Source organism: Myzus persicae, unplaced genomic scaffold, assembly GCF_001856785.1.
Source record: "Myzus persicae strain clone G006 unplaced genomic scaffold, MPER_G0061.0, whole genome shotgun sequence".
Lineage (NCBI taxonomy): Eukaryota > Metazoa > Arthropoda > Insecta > Hemiptera > Aphididae > Myzus > Myzus persicae.
Genome location: NW_019100468.1, coordinates 180,039 through 205,224, shown reverse-complemented (window position 1 = coordinate 205,224; position 25,186 = coordinate 180,039). Strand labels below are relative to the sequence as shown.

General features: G+C 27.2%; 1 protein-coding gene across 2 annotated transcripts; it reads left to right on the top strand.

Annotated features, from left to right (window-relative positions):
* Positions 1-4,041: 4,041 nt before the first annotated feature.
* On the top strand, positions 4,042-23,228 carry LOC111035608 (HEAT repeat-containing protein 5B). 2 transcript variants are annotated; one of them, XM_022317662.1, is made up of 36 exons: positions 4,062-4,190; positions 5,674-5,885; positions 7,008-7,155; positions 7,222-7,332; positions 7,390-7,567; positions 7,629-7,789; positions 7,850-8,099; positions 8,158-8,301; positions 8,359-8,482; positions 8,551-8,677; positions 8,750-8,861; positions 8,933-9,051; positions 9,140-9,273; positions 9,402-9,511; positions 11,871-12,037; positions 12,195-12,227; positions 14,341-14,415; positions 14,592-14,867; positions 14,999-15,280; positions 15,345-15,534; positions 16,162-16,331; positions 17,244-17,382; positions 17,687-17,866; positions 17,945-18,205; positions 18,277-18,458; positions 18,535-18,786; positions 18,864-19,074; positions 19,498-19,692; positions 19,783-19,945; positions 20,010-20,122; positions 20,205-20,468; positions 20,548-20,781; positions 20,858-21,009; positions 21,163-21,373; positions 22,050-22,204; positions 22,272-23,228. In XM_022317662.1, the coding sequence occupies exons 1-36, from the start codon at positions 4,062-4,064 to the stop codon at positions 22,443-22,445; spliced, it is 6,138 nt and encodes a 2,045-aa protein (XP_022173354.1). In that variant the 3' UTR covers positions 22,446-23,228. The 2 variants fall into 2 exon arrangements, with proteins under 2 accessions (XP_022174088.1, XP_022173354.1); XM_022318396.1 differs by lacking the exon at positions 12,195-12,227 and having other exon boundaries at positions 4,042-4,190.
* Positions 23,229-25,186: the final 1,958 nt, after the last annotated feature.

The window sequence follows — 25,186 nt, the reverse complement described above, 5'->3', positions numbered from 1 at the left end:
ACGTATACAGCTCGTAGCCCGCGTTCAAGTGGTGGAAAACAATGTTATATGAAAAAGTCTAATCTTCTTTATACTTTTACAGTGGTTTATTCTCGACTATTTCATTCATTATTGCGACGTGTGTGCGAGAACGTTTGTTCAGTTTAAGAATTTCTGAACTTTTTAATGCATATTTTGTCAGTTTTAAATGCATAAGCGCATACTAATATAATTATTTTTTAGGACATTAACTTACGACCCTTGGACTTATTATCCATCTAAAAAAAAACATACTATAATCAACATGACAATTTTAAAGCATTTTAATAATCTGTATTAGTCGTATAAATATAGTTCCATAAAGAATAATTAATTAAATATAATTTTACAAAATATACAAAGCATCATCTATGATATATTTATTTTCTGTAAAAAAAAAACTACAAGACCACAAACGTGATCGCAAAATTAAGTATATTTTTTTAAATATACATATAAGTAGGGCCCGGATTTATATGCAATAAAAATCTATAAAATATGCAGATTCATATCATAAATATGCAAAAAATATGCAAAATGATTTTTTTTTTTAAATTAACAATATATTATGTATAAAAATGGTTTATTAATAAAAAAATGCAAAATAAAATTTTTAATGACATTGTGTAAGTATAAAAGTGTTATAAATTAATTAAAGTATTACTATTTATATTAAATTATTATTATTGGATGAGTACCAGCATGAAGTAATAAATATGGATTTCAAGTTTTCGAATTGAAAACTCCTACGATTATCTCGAAACATACTTTTGTACTTGGAAAAACTTCTTTCCACGTCGGCGATCGGGCAAAATCGGCATGTATATCAAACTTTGAGTAAAATTTAAAATATTTTATCAAGTATTTATTAAATATTCACATTTTATGTAATTACCCCGAAATATGCAATTATTATGCATTTTGATGCAAATATGCAAAAATATGCAAAATAAAAAATTAACAGTAGAATCTACGTTTTACGATATGTCAAGATATTTAATCAGGATTATTATACGTCAAATGTAGAAGAATATGCATTTGCATAAAAATCCGGGCCCTACATATAAGATAACATTAAGAGATAAAATTTTAGGTTCCCTATACTTGTATTTTGGATTTGATCATAACAATTTTTACTTTTTGAGTAACACAACGATTATAATATTATACAAGGTATGCACGAAAACAAAACATTTTCATTGCAGGGGAATCCACCTGATAAATGTTAATCCTGGCATCAATAGAGTACTATAAAAACAATAGGTACCTAAGAAAAATACAGTACTTATAGAATGTGTAATTTGAAAGTTATATACAAAAAAATACTAAACGGATCCTACTTTTAAAAATTTGCCAAAAAAAAATCTCACCAAGGAGTACCTCAAACTCACATTTTTTTTATATTTCCACATCACCCTTCTATTTTTTTATCAATTCAAGCATAGATCATTAATGGTTATAAATAGACAATAAAAACAAATAACTGCACTCGTCCGTCCGTGGGAAATCCATAGGCGCAATTTGGAGGGTTTATTTGTACCCCCCCTAAATTTTTAATTGCATCATCAAAGTTTTATTAATTATAATATATCATTATGATAAATTTATTATTAAGACATCATTTTCATTTTCATAATAATATTAACAATAACACATATTATATTATATTTTTAGTAATTGTTTATATTAAGGCCCTGCAAACATTTTATTTTTAAGGAATTGTGTATAGGCCAAGGCAATTATTTGTCTTTGTACGTAGTACCTAAATGATCATTATTGTGTGTATATTAAATAATATTATATACTACATACTTTCTACCAATCACAAGTAGGTATCATACATATTACACAATCACATGTACATTTCGTGTTGTCATTAGATCAAAACATTTAAAATAAATGTATGGATTTGAAGTAGCTATAGGTACGTCTAACAAAAGTGTAAGTACTTACTATTCCAATGATTTGATTAAAAAATGTAATGTAATGTTTGAACGCATAAACAATAGATTGTTTTACATTGATCGGAGCACTTTTCAATTTTAGAAAATTCATGATGGGAAATGGGAATAAACTGTTAAGATGTTGAATATAGCTAAACTTTTTTACCAAATCAAACATTTTTAAATTTTTTAAGTAGGTGCCTTCATTTTTGTTAGTCGATAAGTTCGTTGTAATAAAAAATTGATATAGTTTGCAAGGGCTTTAAAAAGTTAGTTTAATGATGGCGTATGAATGAAGTGGCTCGTGGGGGGCAAAGCCCCTTAAGGGCCACTTTAGTTCACGCATGAATTTAGCACCCCCATACATTTAACCCGAATTGCGCCTTTTTGGGGGGGGGGGGGTACGTATGGAGGTGACCTGCAGAAGCACTTGCGTAAGTACACACCGAGGTCGACCACCGATGGCTAGCCATCATGTGGTCCCCTTATTATGTCTTGTCTGGTGTTTTATTTATTTTGTTTTTCTTTTCTATAACTAACTTTTTACTATTGACTTTAATGGGCAATTTTTTGTGGTAATACATTACAATTTTTTTTCTTTGATTTTTTTTCTACCTATATTTAAATAGGCCATATTTTTTATGTTATATGTTTACAATATTTATTCTTCTAAATTATTGACCACATTGTGTCATAATAATTATTTTGTTATAATATGTTAACAATATTTATTTTTCTAAATCATTGACCACACATTGTGTCATAATAATTATGTGACTTGTATGTTTTCTGCTATATCTGAATAAAAATTCTGTTACCAAACAAAATATTGTTTTTTTTTTCATAATAAGAGTGTATTTTTATTTATTTCAACAGAATAACGGACTTCAATCTTCAATGAACATCTCATGCTGATCAACTCGTGTGGGGGCTCATGAAAATTATAATTCATATATTATCAAGTTTACCCACGAATAATATTTTTAAGTTACATCAAATTGTATATTAATTTGCTTTTAACGACAAAAAAATGTTTACCGAAAAGTTGCACTATTTATAGCCATGAGATATTTTCGATTTTTATTAATGTTTTTTAATTATTCAATTTTATCATTTAACAATTAACTATGCGATCCTCTCAGTATCGTTATCGAATACAATGATTTATCGTTTATTATGGAATTCAAATAGGTATAACACATCTATTACAATGACATACTCGACAACTATAGTTGTATAGTGTACTGCATAGAAAAAAGATATACAGTGACGAACGGTACAGAAAAACCATAGACAAATTTGAAATTAGTTACATACCTAAACATAGAGAACCTTAATAATAGTTAATATAATATAATATATTAATTATTATCAAGGCTCTCTACCTCTCTACTTATAAACATATTAGGTAACGGCTAACGCCTATGAGAAAAATAGTAATTTAATATAATTGTTTTGTACCTCCACTTAAATTAATCCTGGTTGTGCCCCTGCGTTGAAACCAAAAAACAAGTGTTCGGTAAAACAGAAAAGTTTGTAAAACTAATTTATATTTCGTGTGTAAAAACTTATTAATACCTATGTATAGGCAATAGAATATGCGGTATTCAGCATAGACCTATAAAAGACTCTTGTTGGGTTTATGGTATTCGGTTACCCTCTTTATCAGAATAAATGGCAAATTTTAGTGACCATGAATATACATATATACTGTTACTGTTTACGTGACTCACTGTGAGCTTGCTATCTTCACACTTCACAGTTCACAGCGCTATCAGTTATTCCGTGGATCGTGGTAGTTAGTAGCTACTGTCTATCCCATACATTTGTTTTCTATGGTCTATCCTTGTATGTTGCTACTACTTTATGTAAATAAATAAATATCTCGATAAATATTTATCTACTATTCTACTCAGACGGCTAGTCCTTACTCGCTAGTGGTTAGTGCTTGAGTGGCTAGTGTGTTACGTCTGAGGATTTTTAATATAAACATTTATAATAATATTTTATAAAATAGTCCTATGATGGTCGACGGTGCTATTATTTTTTTCGCCTAGGAGCCTTGTTAGATAGCTTACATTTTTTCATATCTATATTGTTATGATGGAACTAAGCCACAGCTTGCTGTTGAACGAAGAAGCGTTAAGACAATTACCTGAAACTAAACGTCCAGTTTTCATCTTTGAATGGCTACGGTTTTTAGATAAAGTATTATTGACTTCTAAGAAAGTGAGTACCTAGGTGTCTACCATTTTATTAGATGAGGAATTTTTATGATCCTTATTAGTTATTAAAAATGTTATGGTTGACCATTTCAAGTATATATAGCAGCTGTAAATTGTGGTATTCGGTCAATTGCCACCAGACCAAATGTGGTTCAAAAAAATATTACATTAGCCGCCACCCAGTGGAAGGACATTTTAAATATATTTTAAAATTACTTGAAAAGATTTAAAACCGACTTGTTTTTCATGCTAAAAAGACTGATCTTTATGTATAAGTACTGAATTTTGATTGATCCAATATTGATTTATGGATTTTGAAAATAAGTTTGGATTTCTAATTGTTTTGTCTTATTTAGATCCTATCAACTACTTTTAAACAAATCAGAACATCCACTTATCTAAATCTGGATCTTTAATTTTAAAATATATACATTTTTGAATATTTATCAACTAATTATGGGTCTTAGATTTTTTTGTATGAGTAAAACAGGTTTATTTATTGTAAATGAATTGTTATAATGTAAATTGAAAATGTAAAATCATGTAAAATTTAGTTTATGTAAGTTTGTAACTTATATAGGTGTATTATTAATTTTACAAGGTATCTATAAACACATTTTTATCTACCGTTTCAAGTGTATACATCTTATTACATGGTTTTTATACATAGGTAGGTTATGTTTATTTTTATACAAATTATAAATTTTACTTGCGAGTCACACAAAGTGCCTGCCTGTTGGCCCCTGATTTAAAGTAAACATATTAAAACTTAAAATATCATAATTCATAAAATGTTTGATTTTAATACCTAAGGTTTAAAAATAAAATACTAAGTGGATCTTATTAAAATAAAAAAAAAAGTTAATGTAAAGCCACTTATCGTAATTGTAATGAGTTATGGGTGGAAATTGTCCACATACAGGAGGCAATTGTCTGCTATCCCTAATATCTGACTAGTGGCAATTGACCTAGATTCATTAATAGAATTTATTTGCCAAATATTTCTTCATATACCTACGTAATACCTATTTTTCTAACAAACACTAGACAGTTTGAGACTGGAGTTTACCGAGTATTTTCAAGCATCCAAGTTTGGATATTTCTTGCAGTATTTTTGAGGTTTAATTATAATAATAACACAAAATAAAATTGTTTTTATTCCCTATTGCCATTGTATAATACAAATGGTTTTTTGAAATGTTCAAACAAATTCCATGATTGTTAACTACCTATTTCTTATACTCATGTTTTAGAATTCTTGTTGAGCTTTGGTGCATTTAAAAAAATATATCTATAAAAACTCAACTAGATAATTTATTTAAAATAGATGTTCTAGTTATACCTATATCACGTGTATTATTTATCAGTGATTAATGTATAGGAAGGTAGTATTTTCATTTTAAAAGACTTCTAAGTTACAGTTTCAATAAAATTAGTGTTTTACTATAAATATATTTATACTAATGGTTTTTAATTACTTATTTTAGGTTGATATCAAAGAATGTCAAAAAAAAATGGTCGATCAGTTAACAAGTTTGATTCAAGAAAACCCAGGTCCACCGACTAGAATGTTAATTGCAAAATGTCTGTCCACTTTATTCAATGTTGGCGATACATTTCTACTTTTTGATACAGTTAACAAATGTAATGATTTGTTACGTGTAAAAGATGATTCTTTAACATACCTTTCTACAAAGTTGTATGTACCTATCAACAAATATTAACTATAGAATTTAAGATAGTAAAATGAGCAAGGATGCTCAATAATTCAGTATTTATTTAACAAAACAACAGTAGAATTTTTTAAAAAATTGTTTAAGATTATCATAATAATTGTGTATAGGCTTCCCCTTCCAACTTCAACTTTTTTTTTTTTTTTTTTTTTTTTTATTAGTAATACACAATCTGTACACAATCGGCACAATAAGAGTATGAGCTGAGACACAATAAAAAAAACATGAAATTATGAGCTAAGAAGCCACCCACCGATGACACTTATGTAACTTCAACTTAAAATATTTTTTTTTTGCTTAGTATAACTTTTTATTTTTATCTATTTTACTTATTGTTGTATGTATAGATTTTAAATTCTACCAATAAAGCAACATTTTTTACAAAAATTGTACATTGCTCACATCACATAACTTAATGTACATACTATACCAATTAGTATGACAAAGTAAATAGGTATGTCAGTCACTATGATATGCACCATGTGTGCCAACCATTCTACATTCCGTCTATAATTCTCTTTTGGTAGAATATGTGATGATATTTCTATATATAATAATATGAGATTTTCTTTTAATGGATAATTGAATGGCCAGTAAAATGAGGAGAACCACGAATAGACTGGGACTGTAGGATGTGTCATCAGGATTAAAACTTGTATTGTTGCTGACATATCTATTTACTTTGACATGATAATTAGTGTAATGAATTTATATTATTTTATTTTATTCAATTTATAAGCATGTAAATTAAAAATGAAAAAAAAAAATTCAAATTGTATAGCTGAGGTTTGAAAAATGTTAAATTAGATTCGCATTAGTGTTTCATACTGGAACCAAAACATTAAATTATATTATTATAATTCATGCTATGTTTTCACTAAAATTTATATCAACCTCCCATAATACCATAATAGTAAAATAAATTAATAAAGGCAATGTAAAATAATATAATATAAAATATCCTAGACTCATATGATAACATTTACTTGGTAATATTTGCATATATTATTTAAACTTTCTACATGCATTTGAGATGGAGATTATATCACTTAACATAGATTTTATTATATTGTCTTAAATTTCTTTAGAGCTGCAGTTACTTGTATGGGATTTATGTATAAAAATTTGGGACGAATGATGGGACGTTCTTATGAAGAAACGGTCTATATTTTAATAAAATGTCTCAAAAATGCGGAATCCCAAATGAGAGTAGAGATAATTATAACATTAGAAAAGGTAATTGCTTTTCCTAAATTAATTAAATTAACTAAAATTATTCATGTTTTTTCCATTTATAATTAGATTTGCTGTGGAATGGGAAATGTTATGGGTCATATTCACAAAGATATATACAAGGCTATTAAACATTCTCTAACTGATCGAGTTATGGCTGTTCGAACTGCTACTGCCAAAGTAATATACATTTTGATTATATTTTTGTAATAAATCATCATTATTTATTTTGTTTAGTGTTTATTTGAAATGATAAAACATTCCAGTTTTTTATACACATCAGATTTAGAAAATGTAGCTGCATTATGTTTCCGAGCATTTGAGAATGCAAACTATGAAGTGAGATGTTCTGTAGCAAAATTTTTAGGCTTTTTAATTGCTTCCACACAAATCCAAAATAAAGAACATCATTCAGGTATGAAACTATAAATAAAATAAGTTTGTCTCAAATTTAAAAAAATAATATTTGCTCTTAGTTCAAATGTCAAAGTCAACAAAATGTGTTACATTAGAAGATTCATTAACCATATTAATGAATGGTTTTTTGAGAGGTGGAACTGGGTTTCTTAAAGGAACTGGAGAAATTATAAAAGGAACTACAGGTAGTCATCGAGAAGTTAGAGTTGGCGTTACTTATGTAAGTTTTTGTGCTAATAAATTTTAATAGATTATAAGTATTTACTTTTTTCATATTTAGACCTATGTGGAATTTGTTCATTCGTTGGATGTTACTTGGCTGGAAAAAAATTTAAATACTTTCATGCGACATATTTTAGATTTAGTTGCGAATCCAAAATCAGCATCTTCTCATGTTGATGCTGTTTATTCTAGAAAGTGTATTAGCTTTATATTACGTAGTGTTCTTGGACAAATGTTAAGTGAAAAGGCACAATCTTCTGCGTGTAAAGAATTGGCCCTAATTGTTAAGAAACAAATGAGTTCAATTGGTAAACTAATAATTATAGTTAAAATTAGCTAAATTTATGAGATTTTATGTTATTTTAGATTTTAGTCCAGAAAACGCTAAAGATTTTAACCAAGAGACCATATTTGGTCAACATTTTTTGGTTTGTGCATTGCAAGAAATGGGCTGTTTATTGCTTAACATGGGCACAATGGCTAACAATCTTATATCGGATAACACATGCAGTAAATTTAATTTGTATATTGTTTATTTGTACTCTTTTTATTAATTATTTTTTTTAGATGTTATTGAGACAGCTTTATCTGTTATGGTACATCCAAGTCAAGCCGCTCGATTATCAGCTGCATGGTGTATACAATGTGTTTGTATTGCCTTACCAAGTCAATGCACACCTTTAATTGATCGGTATATATTTAAAATAAATTTCATTTTTTAATAAAACAAATCAATTGTAAATAATTATTGTTTATTAGATGTATTGAGAATATTGAAAGTTCAAGAGCTACTCCAGAAATAATTGTTGGTTATAGTGCTGTACTTATTGGTATACTCGGAAGTGTTAAAGTCTCACCTTTGGGCATCCCTCATATGCGAGGAAAAGTTAGTTTTTATATAATTATATACTATGTTTTATAATCAAAATATTATATGTGATTTATGTTGAATGATTAGATAATCTTTAACACCGCTGAAGATTTACTGAGAACTGCAAGTCAAAACAGTCGGCTGTCGCTAAGTAGAACTCAGGCCGGATGGTTGTTAATTGGTGGTGTAATGACATTAGGTAATATAAATATATTTCTAAAATCTTTTTTAAAATTATTAAAAATAATAAATATTTATTCATGTGTATAGGAGTTAGCGTTGTTCGAGGGCTTTTACCACGTATGCTTCTTTTATGGAGAAATTCTTTTCCGCGATCATCTAAAGAACTTGAATCTGAAAAAGCAAGAGGAGATGCATTTACTTGGCAGGTAAGAATTTCTAACTAAGAACATTAGTTTAATAATGTTTATGTGACTAAAGAAATAACTTATGTTTACCTTATTTTAAATAATAAAGTTGATTTTGGAGGGCCGAGCAGGAGCTCTTGCATCTATTTATAGTTTCTTATTCAACTGTAATGAGCTAGTCACTGAAGAGAAAATTAAAAGATTATTAGTTCCAATTGAATCTGCTCTTGCAATGTTAATTAAGTAAATATTTATATTATTTTATTTTATATTAAGTATTTTTATATGAAAGAGATGTATTACAGTCAACTTATACAAAAATTATGTAAAGTTAATAAATATATTAATTGAATAATGTAATATATTTTTAGTATGAATTCGGTTGTTAAAAGCTATGGTCAACACTTAAAAGCTCCAATAGCATTAGTCAGATTGCGATTATATGAAACTTTATCTCTGATTCCTGCACAAGATTTTGAAGGTACCTTAATTTTATTAATATTTTCAACTACATTATTTTAGAAGGTTTTGTGTGTTCTAAAGTTTCAAAAAAAAAAAAATTTTTAAGTAAAAAAAGTAAAAAAGTACAATTCTGCTCTGCTAAGCAAAAGTGTCTTAACTCAAAAAAAAAAATTAGATAATGCATCTAATATGTGTAACAACTTAACACATTTTTTTATGAAAAAAATACCCCTGAATATTAAATAGATTAAAAATGCTGAAAGTAATAAAAAAATGTTGTAGTACTAAGTTTGAACTCAGTAAATATTTTTTATAGACACAGCGTTTTTGCTTGGAGGGCGCTACACTAAGAATTTTTTGTCTCCGTCTTACAAGTACATAAAATAGGGGTTTTACTTTCAGTAGTTCATGTTTCTGTTTGTTTATTTAAAAATTAGAATGAATCAATCTATTATGAAACTTACTGGTAAGAACTATGGTAAGAATTTAGTTTTTAAGTAAGTTAGGTATGAGTATTTGTAACCATGTGCTATATTATATACTCAAAACTTGCCAAAAAATTGAACTATTGTAAAAAACTTATATAAAACAGAGATAATGTTCTTCCCTAAATAGGTTGTAATTATAGGTTTCATAATAGATTTGATTCACTCTTATTTTTAATCAAACAAAGCTAAATTTAAACTACTAATCATAAATTAGCTATGTTACGCACTTGTAAGACAGAAACAACAAATGCGTGTCTAGCGTTCTCTTAAAATTTCTTTGTTCTACCCAAATTTTGTCATTATTAGTTATTACTTAGCATTTCTACTCTTTTTTTCTGAAGTAACTGCATTGAATATCAATAGTTTCTAAATTTCTATCTTTATTATTTAAGTTAAGTTATATTATTATTATACTTTTATTTAAAAAAATTTAAAAATTAAAGTCATGGATTCACAAGATGAGTTTTCTTATGGGTTGGAGATCAGTTCGATTTCTTCCACAGCTGGTAAGAAAATTAATACAGAATTTTGCTATAGATTTATATGATTTAAAATAAAATAATATGATAAAATATATATAATATAGATTCAACAGGAATATTTGATAGAAGATCATTTGTACATTGCACTTATGATAGTTCCGAAACTGATAATAATCTATAAATGAAAATCCAAAAAGGAAAAATGTGTTTAAATTTTTTTTAACAAACAGTGATGGCTTACAAATTCAAATATGTAAGCTATTCTTTTTAAGTACATTAGGTTTTAAAAAAAACAATGATAGGGTGTTAGATATTCTTGAATCTACACCTAGAGGTAAAATTAAATCTATTACTGATGGTCTTAACTACAAAAATTTAGATTAAGTTAGAAATTGTATTGAATCCGTTACTCCTGTGAACACATGCCTAATGTATGATGCTTGCCAAGCAATTTTACAATAACTTTCATACATTTTTTTTTTTGATCTGGACGTATATTATTCATAGTATAATTATAATTTTAAAATTTTGTTAAAATTATTAATGCAAATATTTCAAAACTAGATGTGAAAATTATGAATTATTTTTATTTTTATTTATTCAATTCATAATAAAAATAAGTGAATTGACAAATAAGTAATAACGTGTTACTAAACAATTCACCGTCTATAAAACTTGTTCAAGATACATTTATTTTGTCCTCAAAATGTAATTTTAATTTTGAATGTTCAAAGCTTGATTTTTTAAAGACAAATGTTATGAAAATATCTATAATTTGTGCACCTTAAGCATTGAAAGAACCTTGTGGCATTTCTGTTGAAAAAAGAAATGACAATTTCAACAAATTGAGTCAATTAATTTTAGTTGATTTTACAAAATACAAAATAGTTTTAAGAAAATATAACAGTTCATAATTAAAATTTTCTGTTTTTAAATATTAAATAGAACAATGTCAGTTTTTGAATTAAGGAACTTTGATTTTGATAAATTGTAAAATTCTGTTTTGCTATAAAATTATTATATTTTATGTCATATCTTTATTAGCATACATTTATTTAGGGCATTTTATTCTAGTAAATAAATGTTTAGACAACTTATAGTTATTAAGCAAAAATGCCTTAAAATTTACTTACAGTGTTTTTCCTTGGTAAATAAAAGTATATACTATGTAGTATATAAGAATTATACCTCTGAGTAATAACATAAGTTAATTTGTATATAACATATAACTATAAAGGTGGATATGACTTTTAACTAAATGAACTAGAATAACAAATAATAAGGTATAATAAAATGAAAAATTCAAACATGCATTTTTCTCAAAACTTAGATATTAGTTTTTTACGACACTTGCTTAGTAGGGAAGAATTTATCTCTATGCTTAATTAACACAATTAAATAATTGCAGCTTCATTTACACATATTTTAAGACTGCTAGTCTCAGAATTTACATTGGCAGAAAATCCTGCTAATACAGTAACATCAAAATTGAGGTATGTTTGTAAAAACGAGGAAGGAATATTATTGGGAATATGTCCTGTTCAACATTCACACCATCAGACAATTGAAGATCAGGTAATGGATTCTTTATTGTTTTATAATATATGTAGTAAACAATAAAAGTTATGTTGGCTAGTTATACATCTTGTATGAAAATTATTATTTTCATATTAGTTATCTTTGGTTTCAATTAACTTATTTTTTGGTTTTTAAATTGCTGCTTATAAATAAGGTGGATTGTTCAAGAAAAGTTGAATATGATTATGTAAGTCGTCATGAACAAATATGTATGTAATATTATTCAATGTGCTATTTTTCAACTAATTATTACAGTAAAACCTCGATAAGACGGAATCTCATGGGACCATGACATTTTTCAGTCTTAACGGGGTTTTTGTCTTGACGGGGTTCAAAAAATTGAATTAAATTAAACATGACAAATTTATTTTAAACTAGTTTATATATAGAAAACAATTTATATTTATACTTATTTATTTCTATTTATTTTTAGCCAGTATACATTAATAATAATAATAATTTAAAAAAAAAAATCGGTTATTAATGTTTGCTTTTTATTTTGTAAGGCGTCGCTTCTACACACTTCTTGACTCTCGAAGTCAAATCTAAAAGCTCACTATTGGACACTGTGAGGGAAAATTTTTGTAGTTCCTCGAGGTAGCAGATTCTTCATATTGCTTTTTGTTATTGTCTTTGTCCTCTACGTATACATATCAATTTTATTAGTTTTTTATGTCATCGTACTCGTTCATGTATCAATTGTCTATGGGTATCAACATTATGAAAATAAATTTATTACACAAAAATCTTGTTATATTTCCGTCTTAGCGAGTTTTTTTATCAACTTTTATTACAAAAAGGTGTCCGTTTTCGGCTTGGTGAGGTTTCCTTCTTGGCGGGATAAAATTATATGTAATTTGAAAAGAGACCAAAAAATTTTTCCGTAATACTGGGGTTTGCGCCTTACTAAAGTTCCGTCTAAGTGAGGTTATACTGTTCTAGTATTGTTCATTTGTCAAAATCCAATCAGAAAAACTGTTTAAATTGTAAAACCAACATACCTAAAAATATTGCATTTCTTAGCGCATACTAAGTTTGGCATTGGCGTTTGTGCTTTTTTCTTTTTTTTGTATAAAGGTTATGTATGGCAAAAACTTTTATTTTGTATTTTAGTTTTGAGTCTACAATTAACATTACCTTTTTATATAATTTTAAATACAAATAATAATTAACTTTTATTTTATTTTATTACTTAAATTGGTTATTTTTCTGATTTTTATATTTTGTATTACCAAACTTGGACCAGGAATATTTTTTAAGTTTGATTTTATTAGACAGATCTCCCCCCTGCTGAATTTATGTTTCTGTATTAGACCTGCTTTAACGGCAACATGTTTGTAAAATGTATTCTTTTGAGCATCTACTTAAAATTCTTTTCAATTATCTATCTATTTTTCCCCTAGTATGTATACAAGCAGAGTTATGGGTACAACAAAAAATTGCTTGCATATTAATATATCAATTTTTTTGAATAAAAGTTAAATAAACCAGTTACATACTTATACGTAAGCAATTAAAAACCTATACTTAATATTAATTGAAAATGGTAAGTATGTATTTTAATCACAGAATGTAATCAATGCAATTTGTTGTGATCTGTCTAAAATTCCAAAGAGGCAAAATGTACAATCTGTATTATGTTGGCTTACATGAATATTCTGGAATACTCTTTCTATCCAGAATAATTTTTATATTTTTATGATAGTAGATAAATTAATAGAAATTCAGTTCAAGATAGTAATGTATGATTATTAATTATAAAACAATAATAAATTATAGGTTATAAATAGCTATTCCAATCAGTCCTTTGTAATATAAAAAAGGTGTTTGATAAAGTTACAAATAAACTCGAAAGACTAAGCTTTAAATAAAAAGAGTTATTTTTACGGTCGGTGATTTTTAAAATAATAAAAATTACTGTAAACAGAATTTACCATAATTAAGTCTATAATATTTTCACTATAATATAATGCTTCATTATGCAATTGCTACATCATAGGTATTATTTGATTATTTAGGTATTTATACCATTATTTCTTACAGTTACAAACAAATATAATGTTTTTTTGTCTCCCTTCAACAATTAGAAAAAAACCTGAAGTTATTCAGTTAAATTATTATTTAATCTAATATGCAGTATGAAAAATTGTCATATACCCTAAAAATGTAATAATAATATAGATATTAAAAAAAAACTTATCTCTCAATGGCCACAATGCCTAGAGCTATTTATAATATACAAATATATAATTGTAATAACTTATAAGTTATAACATAAAGTGTATCATAATTTTTTTCAGCTGATACAAAATAATGCCATAGGATCAGGTGCTTTAGAACATGATCCTAGATATCTTTATCTCTCAGTATCTAAAGTAAGTATTAGATAAACCAATAGTAATTAATAATTGAGTTTTTTTTTTTTACAATTACATTGCCTAGTTTTCACAAAATTTTTTTGTCAACAAATGAATATGTGTATTAATTCTCAATTTATAAATTTGAAAATTATTCAATATATTATACTTAATTAAATAAAAATATTATCTAGGATGATAACATACCAAGTCCTTTACCACTGGGCGTATCTGTAATTGATGCATCTGTTACTCTATTTGGTTTAATATTTCCTCGTGTGGCCAATAAGCATAGAATTCAAATGATAGACCATTTCACTGATCAAATAAAATACTCAAAGTCTTGCCGGTGTGATGCTATTTCAACCAACATTTTTGCTTCACTATTAGCTGGTCTTAAAGCACTTTCGGATACTAAATCAACAATTGGTCACGAAGAAATTAAAACAACTACTGCTACTCTGATTACAGTAATATACTTAATTTTTACGAATAAATTATCATACTATTATAAGAATTGTTTGTATTTAGTTTTATTTTTTTATGTTAATATTTAATTAATATTTTTTCAATATGGTTTTTAATTTTAATTTAATTTTAGAATGCATTAACAAATGGAAATACCATTCTACGAGTGGCTGCTGCTGAAAGTGTTGGACGTATGGCTCAAGCAGTTTCAGATTCAAGATTCACTGCAATGCTTGCTCAAACCAGTTTTGATCGTCTTCGTTGTGCTAGAGATGTCCCTAGTCGAACTGGACATTCTTTAGCTCTTGGATATTTACATAGACATGTTGGTGGTATGGGATCATCACACCATTTGAATACTAGTGTTAGCATTTTGCTTGCATTAGCTCAAGATACCACATCTCCAATTGTTCAAGTATTTAAAATAATTAAATAATTAAAAATTTGTATGTTTAATACATTTTTAAAATTTTTGTTAGGTTTGGTCTCTCCATGCATTATCTCTTATAGCAAATTCAGGGGGGCCAATGTTTAGAGGTTATATAGAACCTTCACTATCGTTGGCCTTAAAACTTCTGTTGATAGTTCCTCATTATCATGCTGATGTTCATCAGTGTATTGGAAAATTGATCTCATCTCTAATCACTACTATTGGACCAGAATTACAAGGTTCTTATAACTAAATTATAAAATAAAATAATGTATAACATATAAAATATTAATGTCTATAGGTAAAAAAAAAACATAGACATAACCTTTTAATACTTAAGTAAATACCTATCAAGATTCGTTACCTTCATTGTTCACATATAGAACATAAAAAAAACTTGTTCATATATTAGGCATATCACATAATATAAATTTGTTTTAGATGTATATTATTTATTTTTAATAGATTTAATTCTTTATATTAAAAACACTTGTTTATCTGTATTCTTTTCTCTAAAGATAATGAAATGTTTTCAAAGCTATTCTCAATAAAATCAACTGATTTAAACGTAACACGTTTTTTAGGTCTAGTTTTCCATCTTGAAAAACTCATCCCAAGGTTTTACAATATATTTCTAGGTAACTCTTACAACAAGAATCATTCTTCCATCCATTTGACCCTTAATCAAGCTTAAAACTAACTCAACTTTTTAAAGCATGATTACTTAACTGTAAATTCACTTAGTAATTTATTTGTTAAGATACTATTAAATCTTGTAGATATTTCAAACAATAATAACTTCTCATCTTTTATTGCATATATCTATTATTAAGTATTATGTATTTATTAATAATATTTATATTTAGGTAATTCAGCGTCAATTACAACTGCCCGGTCATCTTTTTTGTGTGCATGTGCTATTATGCAAGATCATGAAGATCCATTAGTTCAAGCAGAATCTACAGTATGTCTACAAGAGTTACACATGTTCACACCAAAACATGTCAATTTGACTGCCTTAGTTTGGACTTTATGTGTAAGTTATAAAAATTATATTAATAGCTGGGATATTATAGATATTCACATCTCAATCTCGTCAGTATAGTTTCAGCTCATCCCTAATTCAAAAACTTAAATACATTTATTTTCTTCACATTCCAGCAGTCTGTAATTTTAATCACATTTTGTTTGACTGCCCCTTCTTGTCAGCAGAGCGTTCTCGCTTCTTTTCTCTCCTTCACTCTCTCAACATCAGACCCGACCCTCGCCGAATTTTTTAGAAAGTTATGTGTTTATAATATAGCGTAAATTAAAAATGTTCAAAACTCCCTTTAAAATTAAAATAAAATAAAACGCCTATGAAATGCTCTAGATAATGTAAAATCTTACCTTTAAATTTTATAGAAGGTCAGTTCACTAATTTTTAAACTTATGGAGGTATACATGATCTGCAGATCTTAAATTTGCTGTATTATGCGTTTGTAAGACGGAGACAACACATGCAGGTGTGGTGTCCTCTTAAGCATACAATATACAAATATTACTATCATAAATGTTATTTGTTCCATAGATATATAATATATATATGTTATAGATATTAAATGTCTTGATTGGCTGATTGTTTGTTTTTATTAGATAATTTATTTTTATAACCTTAGCTGTGTTTTATTCATGTTTAGTAATTTAATATGTTTTGGTGACACCTCCTTAAAAAATCTTGACTGTTTATATTAATAATATTAATTGTTTTGTTTAAAATTTCGTACCTTTTATTAGCTTTTCCCATATCACTGGTTGAGAAACACTAAAATAGACATTGATAATTTTTCCTTATTTACAACAATTACAATAGACATAGTGACATGGAAAGTTTGGTATAAATACATGTTGTGACCAAAATGTTTTACAATGTATATAATCATAATTTTTTAATTAAAAAAAATTACAGCAAAATTTATCAAACAGCCACTTACTTCTAAGAAAAGCAGCAGTTTCATGTTTGAGGCAGTTATCACAGAGGGAGGCTAAAGAAGTTTGTGAAATTGCAGAGTCATTTGTTAAATCTCCTGAAAATATTAACAAAGATGGTAAAAAAAGATTAACTTTTATTCATTTTAAGATTTTATACAAGGCGAGAAAGCTAATATTTTTGAAATAATGTGTTTTTATTTAATTTGTGTAAAGAAGGAAAAATGATTGATTTTAATCAATAATGTTTCTTTATCGCAATATATTATTACATTTTTATTAGATTGAAAATATATGTAATAATGTAATTACAATTTAACAAAGTGTCTTATTATGCAATATCAACAATAATTTATTTTTGTTTTTAAACTAACATTTTACATAAAGTTATAGTAATTTAATATTGTAAATTCTTATGTTTAGGATTTTTATTGACAGAATCTGGATTACCAGGAGTATTATTTAATATGTTGGACACAGAAATGGACAAACAACTAATAAAAGATATCCATGATACTCTCATAAGTATGCTTCAAATGTTAGCTGTTGACAATCTTACAAAATGGATAAATTTATGTAAATCGGTATTAACGGTTTCTTCAGGTATTATTAACATTTTGAATTCCAATTATTATTTTATTAAAATATTATTCATAATAATAATTCTTGCAATTTTTGTAGAGTTACATACTAAGGAAATAGATAAAAATGATGGAGCTATAATGAATGATGACGATGAAACTGGAGATGATCATGATGAATTCCAAAAAGATTCTAAAAATGAATATTTATTAAAAAGAAAAAGACAACCTAGATGGCCAACTAGAGTTTTTGCTGTTCAGTGTATTTGTCGAATAATATCTACATGCCATAAAGAATGTGACTCTTCTCCACATTTTAATTTGTCATTAGCTAAAGAATTATCATTTACTAATAATAAAGGTATGGAAAAAGCTTTACATTTTTCTTTGTACATTTTAATGGTTATTGTTTTTATTTTTATTATTATATAGGAGATTATCTGATTCTTCATTTGTCTGATTTAATAAGAATGGCTTTTATGGCAGCAACTAGTGACAGTGATCAGCTACGTTTAGAAGGGTTTGAAACTCTTAATGAGATTATTGAAAAATTTGCTCAAGTACCTGAACCTGAATTTCCTGGTCATTTATTATTAGAACAATTTCAAGCTCAAGTACATTTTTCTTAACCAAGCATGTTATAATGTATATATAATGTATTAAATATAATTTATTAAATATAATTTAAAGGTGAGTGCTGCATTAAGACCAGCGTTTTCTGAAGACACTCCTAGTCATGTTACAGCTGCTGCTTGTCGAGTATGTGGAACATGGATAGGAAGTGGAGTTGCACGTGATTTAAATGATTTAAGACGAGTTTATCATTTATTAGTCACGTCTCTTAAAAAACTCAAACCTGGTTTTAATATAAATTTTAACAGTTTATATAATGAAAGTGTTGCAACATTTGAATGTTTAGCTATACTTAAAGCTTGGGCCCAGGTTATTAATACTTTAACTTCTACACAATTTTTAATTAAAACGAAATTTAAATTAAACTAATAGCGTATTTATTTTAGATTTACATTATTGCTATGATAAACAATGGTATTGCTCCTGATAATTTCAATAAAAATTCTAATTTAAATGTTAGTGAAACTAATGATGATTTTGGAAATTATGAAGGACAAAATGATAGTCTGTTGACATTAATTCATCCAGAATTAGATATGTTATCTAAAAATTGGCAAGCTGCTCTTAAGGATCATGCTCTTTTATTGCTACCTTGTGGTAAATATATTTTTGTTTTAAATACAACTACTACATTTACACCATTTTATTTAATCAGCATTTGTGTCTTATATGGTTTACTGTAATTTTGTATACTCAATTCAAGTTAAAAAACAGAACTGGCTGCGAATAGTTCTTGTTCTTGGCAGTTAGGCAACACTCGTTTGTCACCCCCACCTAGTCAACTATCGACATACCTACCTTGTAGTGTTGTCACAGTCCTGCGCACAATTATGCTGCTGACGGTCGTTCTTAACTTGAATAGAGTACATGTGTAGTATGTTGTGTTATTCTACAATTCTCGTACCTTTGGTATTACTTAAACTCACCCTAATTAATATTTTAAGTTTGAACAAAAATTATCCTTAAACAAAATGTACTATCATAATTTGTTATTATTTAAATATTTAAAATTCTATATAGAGTTTAACAGTCAACTTCCTCATGAGGGTGGTGCCTTTTATACATCAAGTACAATTGACAATAGTAGAAGTCATTATAAAAATGCTTGGCCTCCAATTTTATATGCTTTATCATTATGGTTGAATTCTGAGGATTTTAAACATGAAAATACTAGCATTGCTAAAGAATTACAAGATAAATTTTACCTAATATTTGGTAAGTATAATTTTTTGGTAGTATTGCAATTTCAAATTCTAAAATTCTATAATTATTTACTTATTACTTAATTAATTATATTATTTTTAGGAATTTGTACTGAAGCAATATGTAATCAAAGGACTTTGGAAAACTTAGAAAATTTTATAACTTGTCTTAAATCGTTATATACAATATTAGATTCACCATTAGCCAGACAAATTATGATGAAAAATTCTATTTTAGCAGTGGAAACTTTAAATATCATGCACAAGTAATATACTTCTGTTATATATTAATTAAATACAATTAAATTCTTATAATATTGATCATTTTAGATTACTTTTAACAAATGATAGCATAGAAATACAACAAACTATTATGAATATTGTGAAACAAATAGTAAAAGCTGCTCAAGAAGATTTAAAAATAAAAAATTCAACTACTAATGGTAATTGGCAATTACTAATTTCATATATTTTTTTCTTTGGATATTGCTTTATTATTTATTAATAAATTTGTTTGATCTTTAGAAAAAAGTCTTGGTTCCTCAACTGCTGCTGATGTAGCTTGCTTAGGTGATGGTGGACAGGACGGGGTTTTAGAGCATGACAAAAGTATTGTATTTGCCACATTAGAAGTTTGCATGTGTTTGATTGTTCGACAAATACCAGATATGAATCCAACACCTTTAGTATCTTCAACCAGAAAATTACATTCAAATTGTTTAAACCATAATGTTATCGCTACAACATTAAATATTATGGCCCAACTGCCAAATCTTTGCTCTCCGAGTGGTAAAATGTTTTCTATTTTTAACACGCTTAGTAGGTAATACATATATAAATGATGATACATATTATATCTTATTTGCAGGAGGTGTTCAGATACTTCCAACAGTTGCTTATTTAATAACCAATGTACTAAAAGAATTGGGAGAAACTAATGAAGCTAATGAAACGTCCAAAAATAAAGTTTCTATTCTAGCTGCCCTGGACGCTTTTCATGTACTCTGCAAACATCCTTTTGGATATCACAAAGTGTCTGAAAGTAAATGGAGGTCACTCTTACAAAGTACAATCGCTAAACTAATTGATATTTCTAAAACTGGTAATTATATGATTAAATTATTTGTATAAATGAATTATATAAGAAATTTAATTAGTCTTAACTTAATTTTATTTAGGAGATGAAGGAAAAAAATTAAATGAAATAACGATGCTATCTGTTATCACTGTATTTACATTACATGCGCCACCTGGTGTTATGTTTGTTCAAAATATTTTATACCCTTGTATTAATTACTGTACACAATGTTTCGGAAGTGATAATATCTTTGTGAGTATAAAATGAAAAATAAAGTTCTTGTGTTAATCATTGAAATTTAAAATAAAGACAAACTCTTAAAATACATTAATACAAATATTGACTATACTACATACTCTAATTAATTGTTATTTATTTGTATGCAAAACAATTCTTAATACATAGGTTAAAACAAAATGCATTCAATTTCTTAAAGCTGTTTTTCAACTTGAAGATAAATATATTGCAACAGGATACATTCAAGCACTAGCTCCACGTCTTATGGAATTGTTATACGTGGATATACCAAGCAATATGTTGGAATCTAATTTGATAATGCTATGTGAAGCAATTAGCACAATTGAATGCTTGGTTCAATTGGCACAACCCAAACACAGTAATTTTAACAAATATTTTATTAACTCTAAAGACAATTTAAGAGAACAATAAAATTAGATCTTAGAACTTCTTAAATTTAAGCGTTGCTTGTCTTATCTATATTGTGCTCATGTATATTATCTAATGTACTGTGTTATATCATGTTAAGATAATGTAATATCAATATAAAACAGTAATACTCGCTTAAGATGCTCTTCAAAGGACCAGCTTAAAATAGCGTCTTTTGTGGGTATTAACTAGTATGTTAATGTGCAGGGACCGGCTGAAAAGTTTTTTGTAAACTCAATTTGTTTTCATATTTAATGTAAAACATAACATGGCAAAATTACTATACATAGTAAACCTCACTTAAGATGCTGTTTTCTGCTGGTCTCTAAACATTTACCCTACTAGTTAATGTCTTCAAAAAAACGTGAGTGTCTTAAGTAAAGTTTACTGTGTCTAGTAATTTTGCTAAATTAATGTTTTTCATTAAATATGAAAACAAATCAAGTTTACCAAAAAAAGTAGCCTATTTATACTATTTATTTATTTATTTGTAGTCTAAAGAAAATGCATATATTCTATTCGAAACATTGAGTATATTTTACATAAGATGATGTATCCTGTTTTTTTAGAACTGAGTTGATATTAACACAAATCATATATTTTATCATACCTTATTTTATTTTCAGGAATCCAAATGTTAGCGTTGCTTGTACCATCCTTAATCAATTTTCTTATGGACACAGAATTGAAAAAATATGACACTACTGTATCAAAATCACGGTCTAAACTTCATGAGTTTAGTTTACAATGTTTATTGAAAATTGGGCCGGTTTATCCTCAGGTATATTAATTAGTATTTGGAATAAACATTTTTTTTAAATTGTCTACTATTTTTTTTATTGTTTCAGGAATTCAAAATAATCATGTCTCAAAACAACAAATTGAAAACAAAATTAGAACATACCATTAAAACTACTAAATCACAACAACAGTTTAACTCTGGTTGTCATATACCACAAAGTATAACAAAATCAATCCAGCCTTCAATCAAACTAAAAACAGATTTCACTAACTTTAGTTAACATTAAGAACTATATCTTTAACATAATGGTTAAACAGTTTTAAATATTTATTCTTGGATTTTGATTTTTGTATCACAGAATTATTAATAGAAGATATGTTACCAATAATTCTATGATAGACTGAAATCATTGGTTATTAATTTTTTATTTTTGAAAACATTTTAAATACAAAAATAGTAGTTAAAAATTGAACGAATTAATTATTTTTTAAAATAGTTGATTAAAATTCTTAATCCAAATAGATTTTAAGACACCAGTGATCCCAACAATTGTTGCAAACTCTTTAATCTAAATTGACTAAAATTGTTTTAAAAATAACAAATATAAAACTAAACCTAAAGAAAAGTTAATTTTATAAACACTTCAACTTTAAGACACTTCAACTCACTAGGAAATTGAAAAACAATTGTTGGTATACACTGTTTTTTGGGGGTGTGTTCAGACATGAAATGTACATAATTTGAAGTTACAGTTCTAGGAACAATATAATTATCTAAATATTTTTTGTATGATAATAAATTTAAAGATTGACAAAAAAGCACATTTTTTCTACCATATAAATAATTTTTTTTAACCTATAAACTAACATATTATTATTATTTACCTACATAACATGTTAAAATATGTATGCGAATATACAGCATTGAAGTATCTATGTAACTTTATCATAACTATTGGACACAGGTGTCCGTATATTATTACCATTAAATGAAAGATAAGGATACCTGTATATAACAGATGTTTACAATGAATATTCATAAATAAAGGCTCAACAATTAACAATATTGTATATTATATAATTACTGAATGGTTTTTAAATGAAATAATAATCAGTTAGGTGAAATATAGTTAACAAAATTTTAAAAGTTAAAAAGGAGGTGATGATTTTCAAATTTTTTGTGGACGGGCGTTTTGTTTAGGGTTATATATTGACATATTTTGTGTGTTAAAATGTATGATAATTAGTTAGGCTCTAATTTCCCTAGGTAATATTTCAATATTTTCTTTAACTGTTATGTTTATAGATACAATATAGAATACCTTGGTAGTTAGTAGGAAAAGATCATTGAAATGCACACGATCAGGAATGATAGTATACCACCAATACCAATAGTTTACTATCATCACCATAGCTTCAACTATCCATAGCCCATAAGTTTACTAACATTCTTATTACTTATTTAATCCTCTGTTGTAGGTAATAGTACGGTCGCGCGGGGGAAGCAGTGTGAGGTGCTGGGTTTAATCACCTCCTCGCCTAATAATGGGTTAACTGGGACACTTCGAATAAAAAGATCATGATTTTGTTTTCTATCTTAGTGTCCGCTTATCAAGTTGAACTTTTAATTATTATAACTTGAAACGTACAATATAACACGTGAAAGGCGATACAGACTCGTCGCCGCTTATATGTGCTTCAAGTTACCAGTAATGGGTCCAATCATAGTATAATATGATCTAAGGTTAACCCATTAACTGTAACCTAAACTTTAAAGTATGATTGGATATACATTTTTAATGTAACTAGGTGCCTATAGTGTTAATAATTTATCAGCATTTGTCAGCTCAGTGTAACAAGTGCTTATAAAATTCAGTACCTAGATCTTATTTAGCAATGAAAGTTTTAATATTAGAGTGATTATTATTATTTGGAACCAACGAAGCTTAATGATAACATAACTGCACAACTAAAATTTGATATGTTTCATACTTGTAAGACGCACTTGAACAATTTATTGGAGACTACACATTCATGTAAAACTTTTTTTCAAAGCAAACATTTTTTATTAATTTTTTAAGCTTCATATGTTTTGTAAAAATTCTAGGAAGACGTTTAGATTTGAAGCAACTTAATGACGTATTTAAATAATTTTGGTTTGGAATTCTTGAAGCATTATCTGGATATAATATTCTCCCCCCTTCCACCACCAATGACCGACACCATTAAATAATTATAATTGTTAACGGTTCTATTATAATCTCTAATTAAAGTAAACGATTTAGATTTTTTTTCTAAAGCACCGGGAACTGTGGTCTGTGGCCATTAGCATTTTTTGTAGGGGTCATGGTTGGGTTCGAGTAATACGTGTGTATGTGGAGCTAGGATTCGTCACTACACACCCAGGTGGTTACCCATCCGGAAGCTAGCGACGCCAGACGATGCTTGACACAGATTAGGGACTGCAGCCAATCACCGTGCCACATCAAGCCCCAACTGTATTCTTATTAATTTGTATTAATTATTAATACATACTATTATTTATATTATTATATTTCTTATTGATACACGAGGCATCGGCTTACGAATAATGGTTCAACCATGAAAGAGGTAAATTACATACAGAGACCTTAACATAATTTATTACACAAGTAAAAGAGTACTTGTACCTACATCTATCATACAGCAATTTCAGCTACCCATATTGTTTTATTTAGATAATAATTGCAATACGTATTTTACTAGATATACTAGCCTAAGTCTATGTGATAATTAAATATAATTTCTAAAATAAATTATTGTATCTAATCATTTAATATCATTAGGTATTGTCTTTCATTAATTATGTCTATCAGTTGTAGTAAGTCAAAAGTCTAAAATACTCCTCTTCCAATGAAAAAATTTACCAATACTTGTCATACATTTAAATAGGTAACTAAAAGTGATACTTTGTTCATGAGAAAATTCATCACCTCTCCAGATAGTACTTCACTCCAATATAAGAGATGTGGATTAGTTAAAT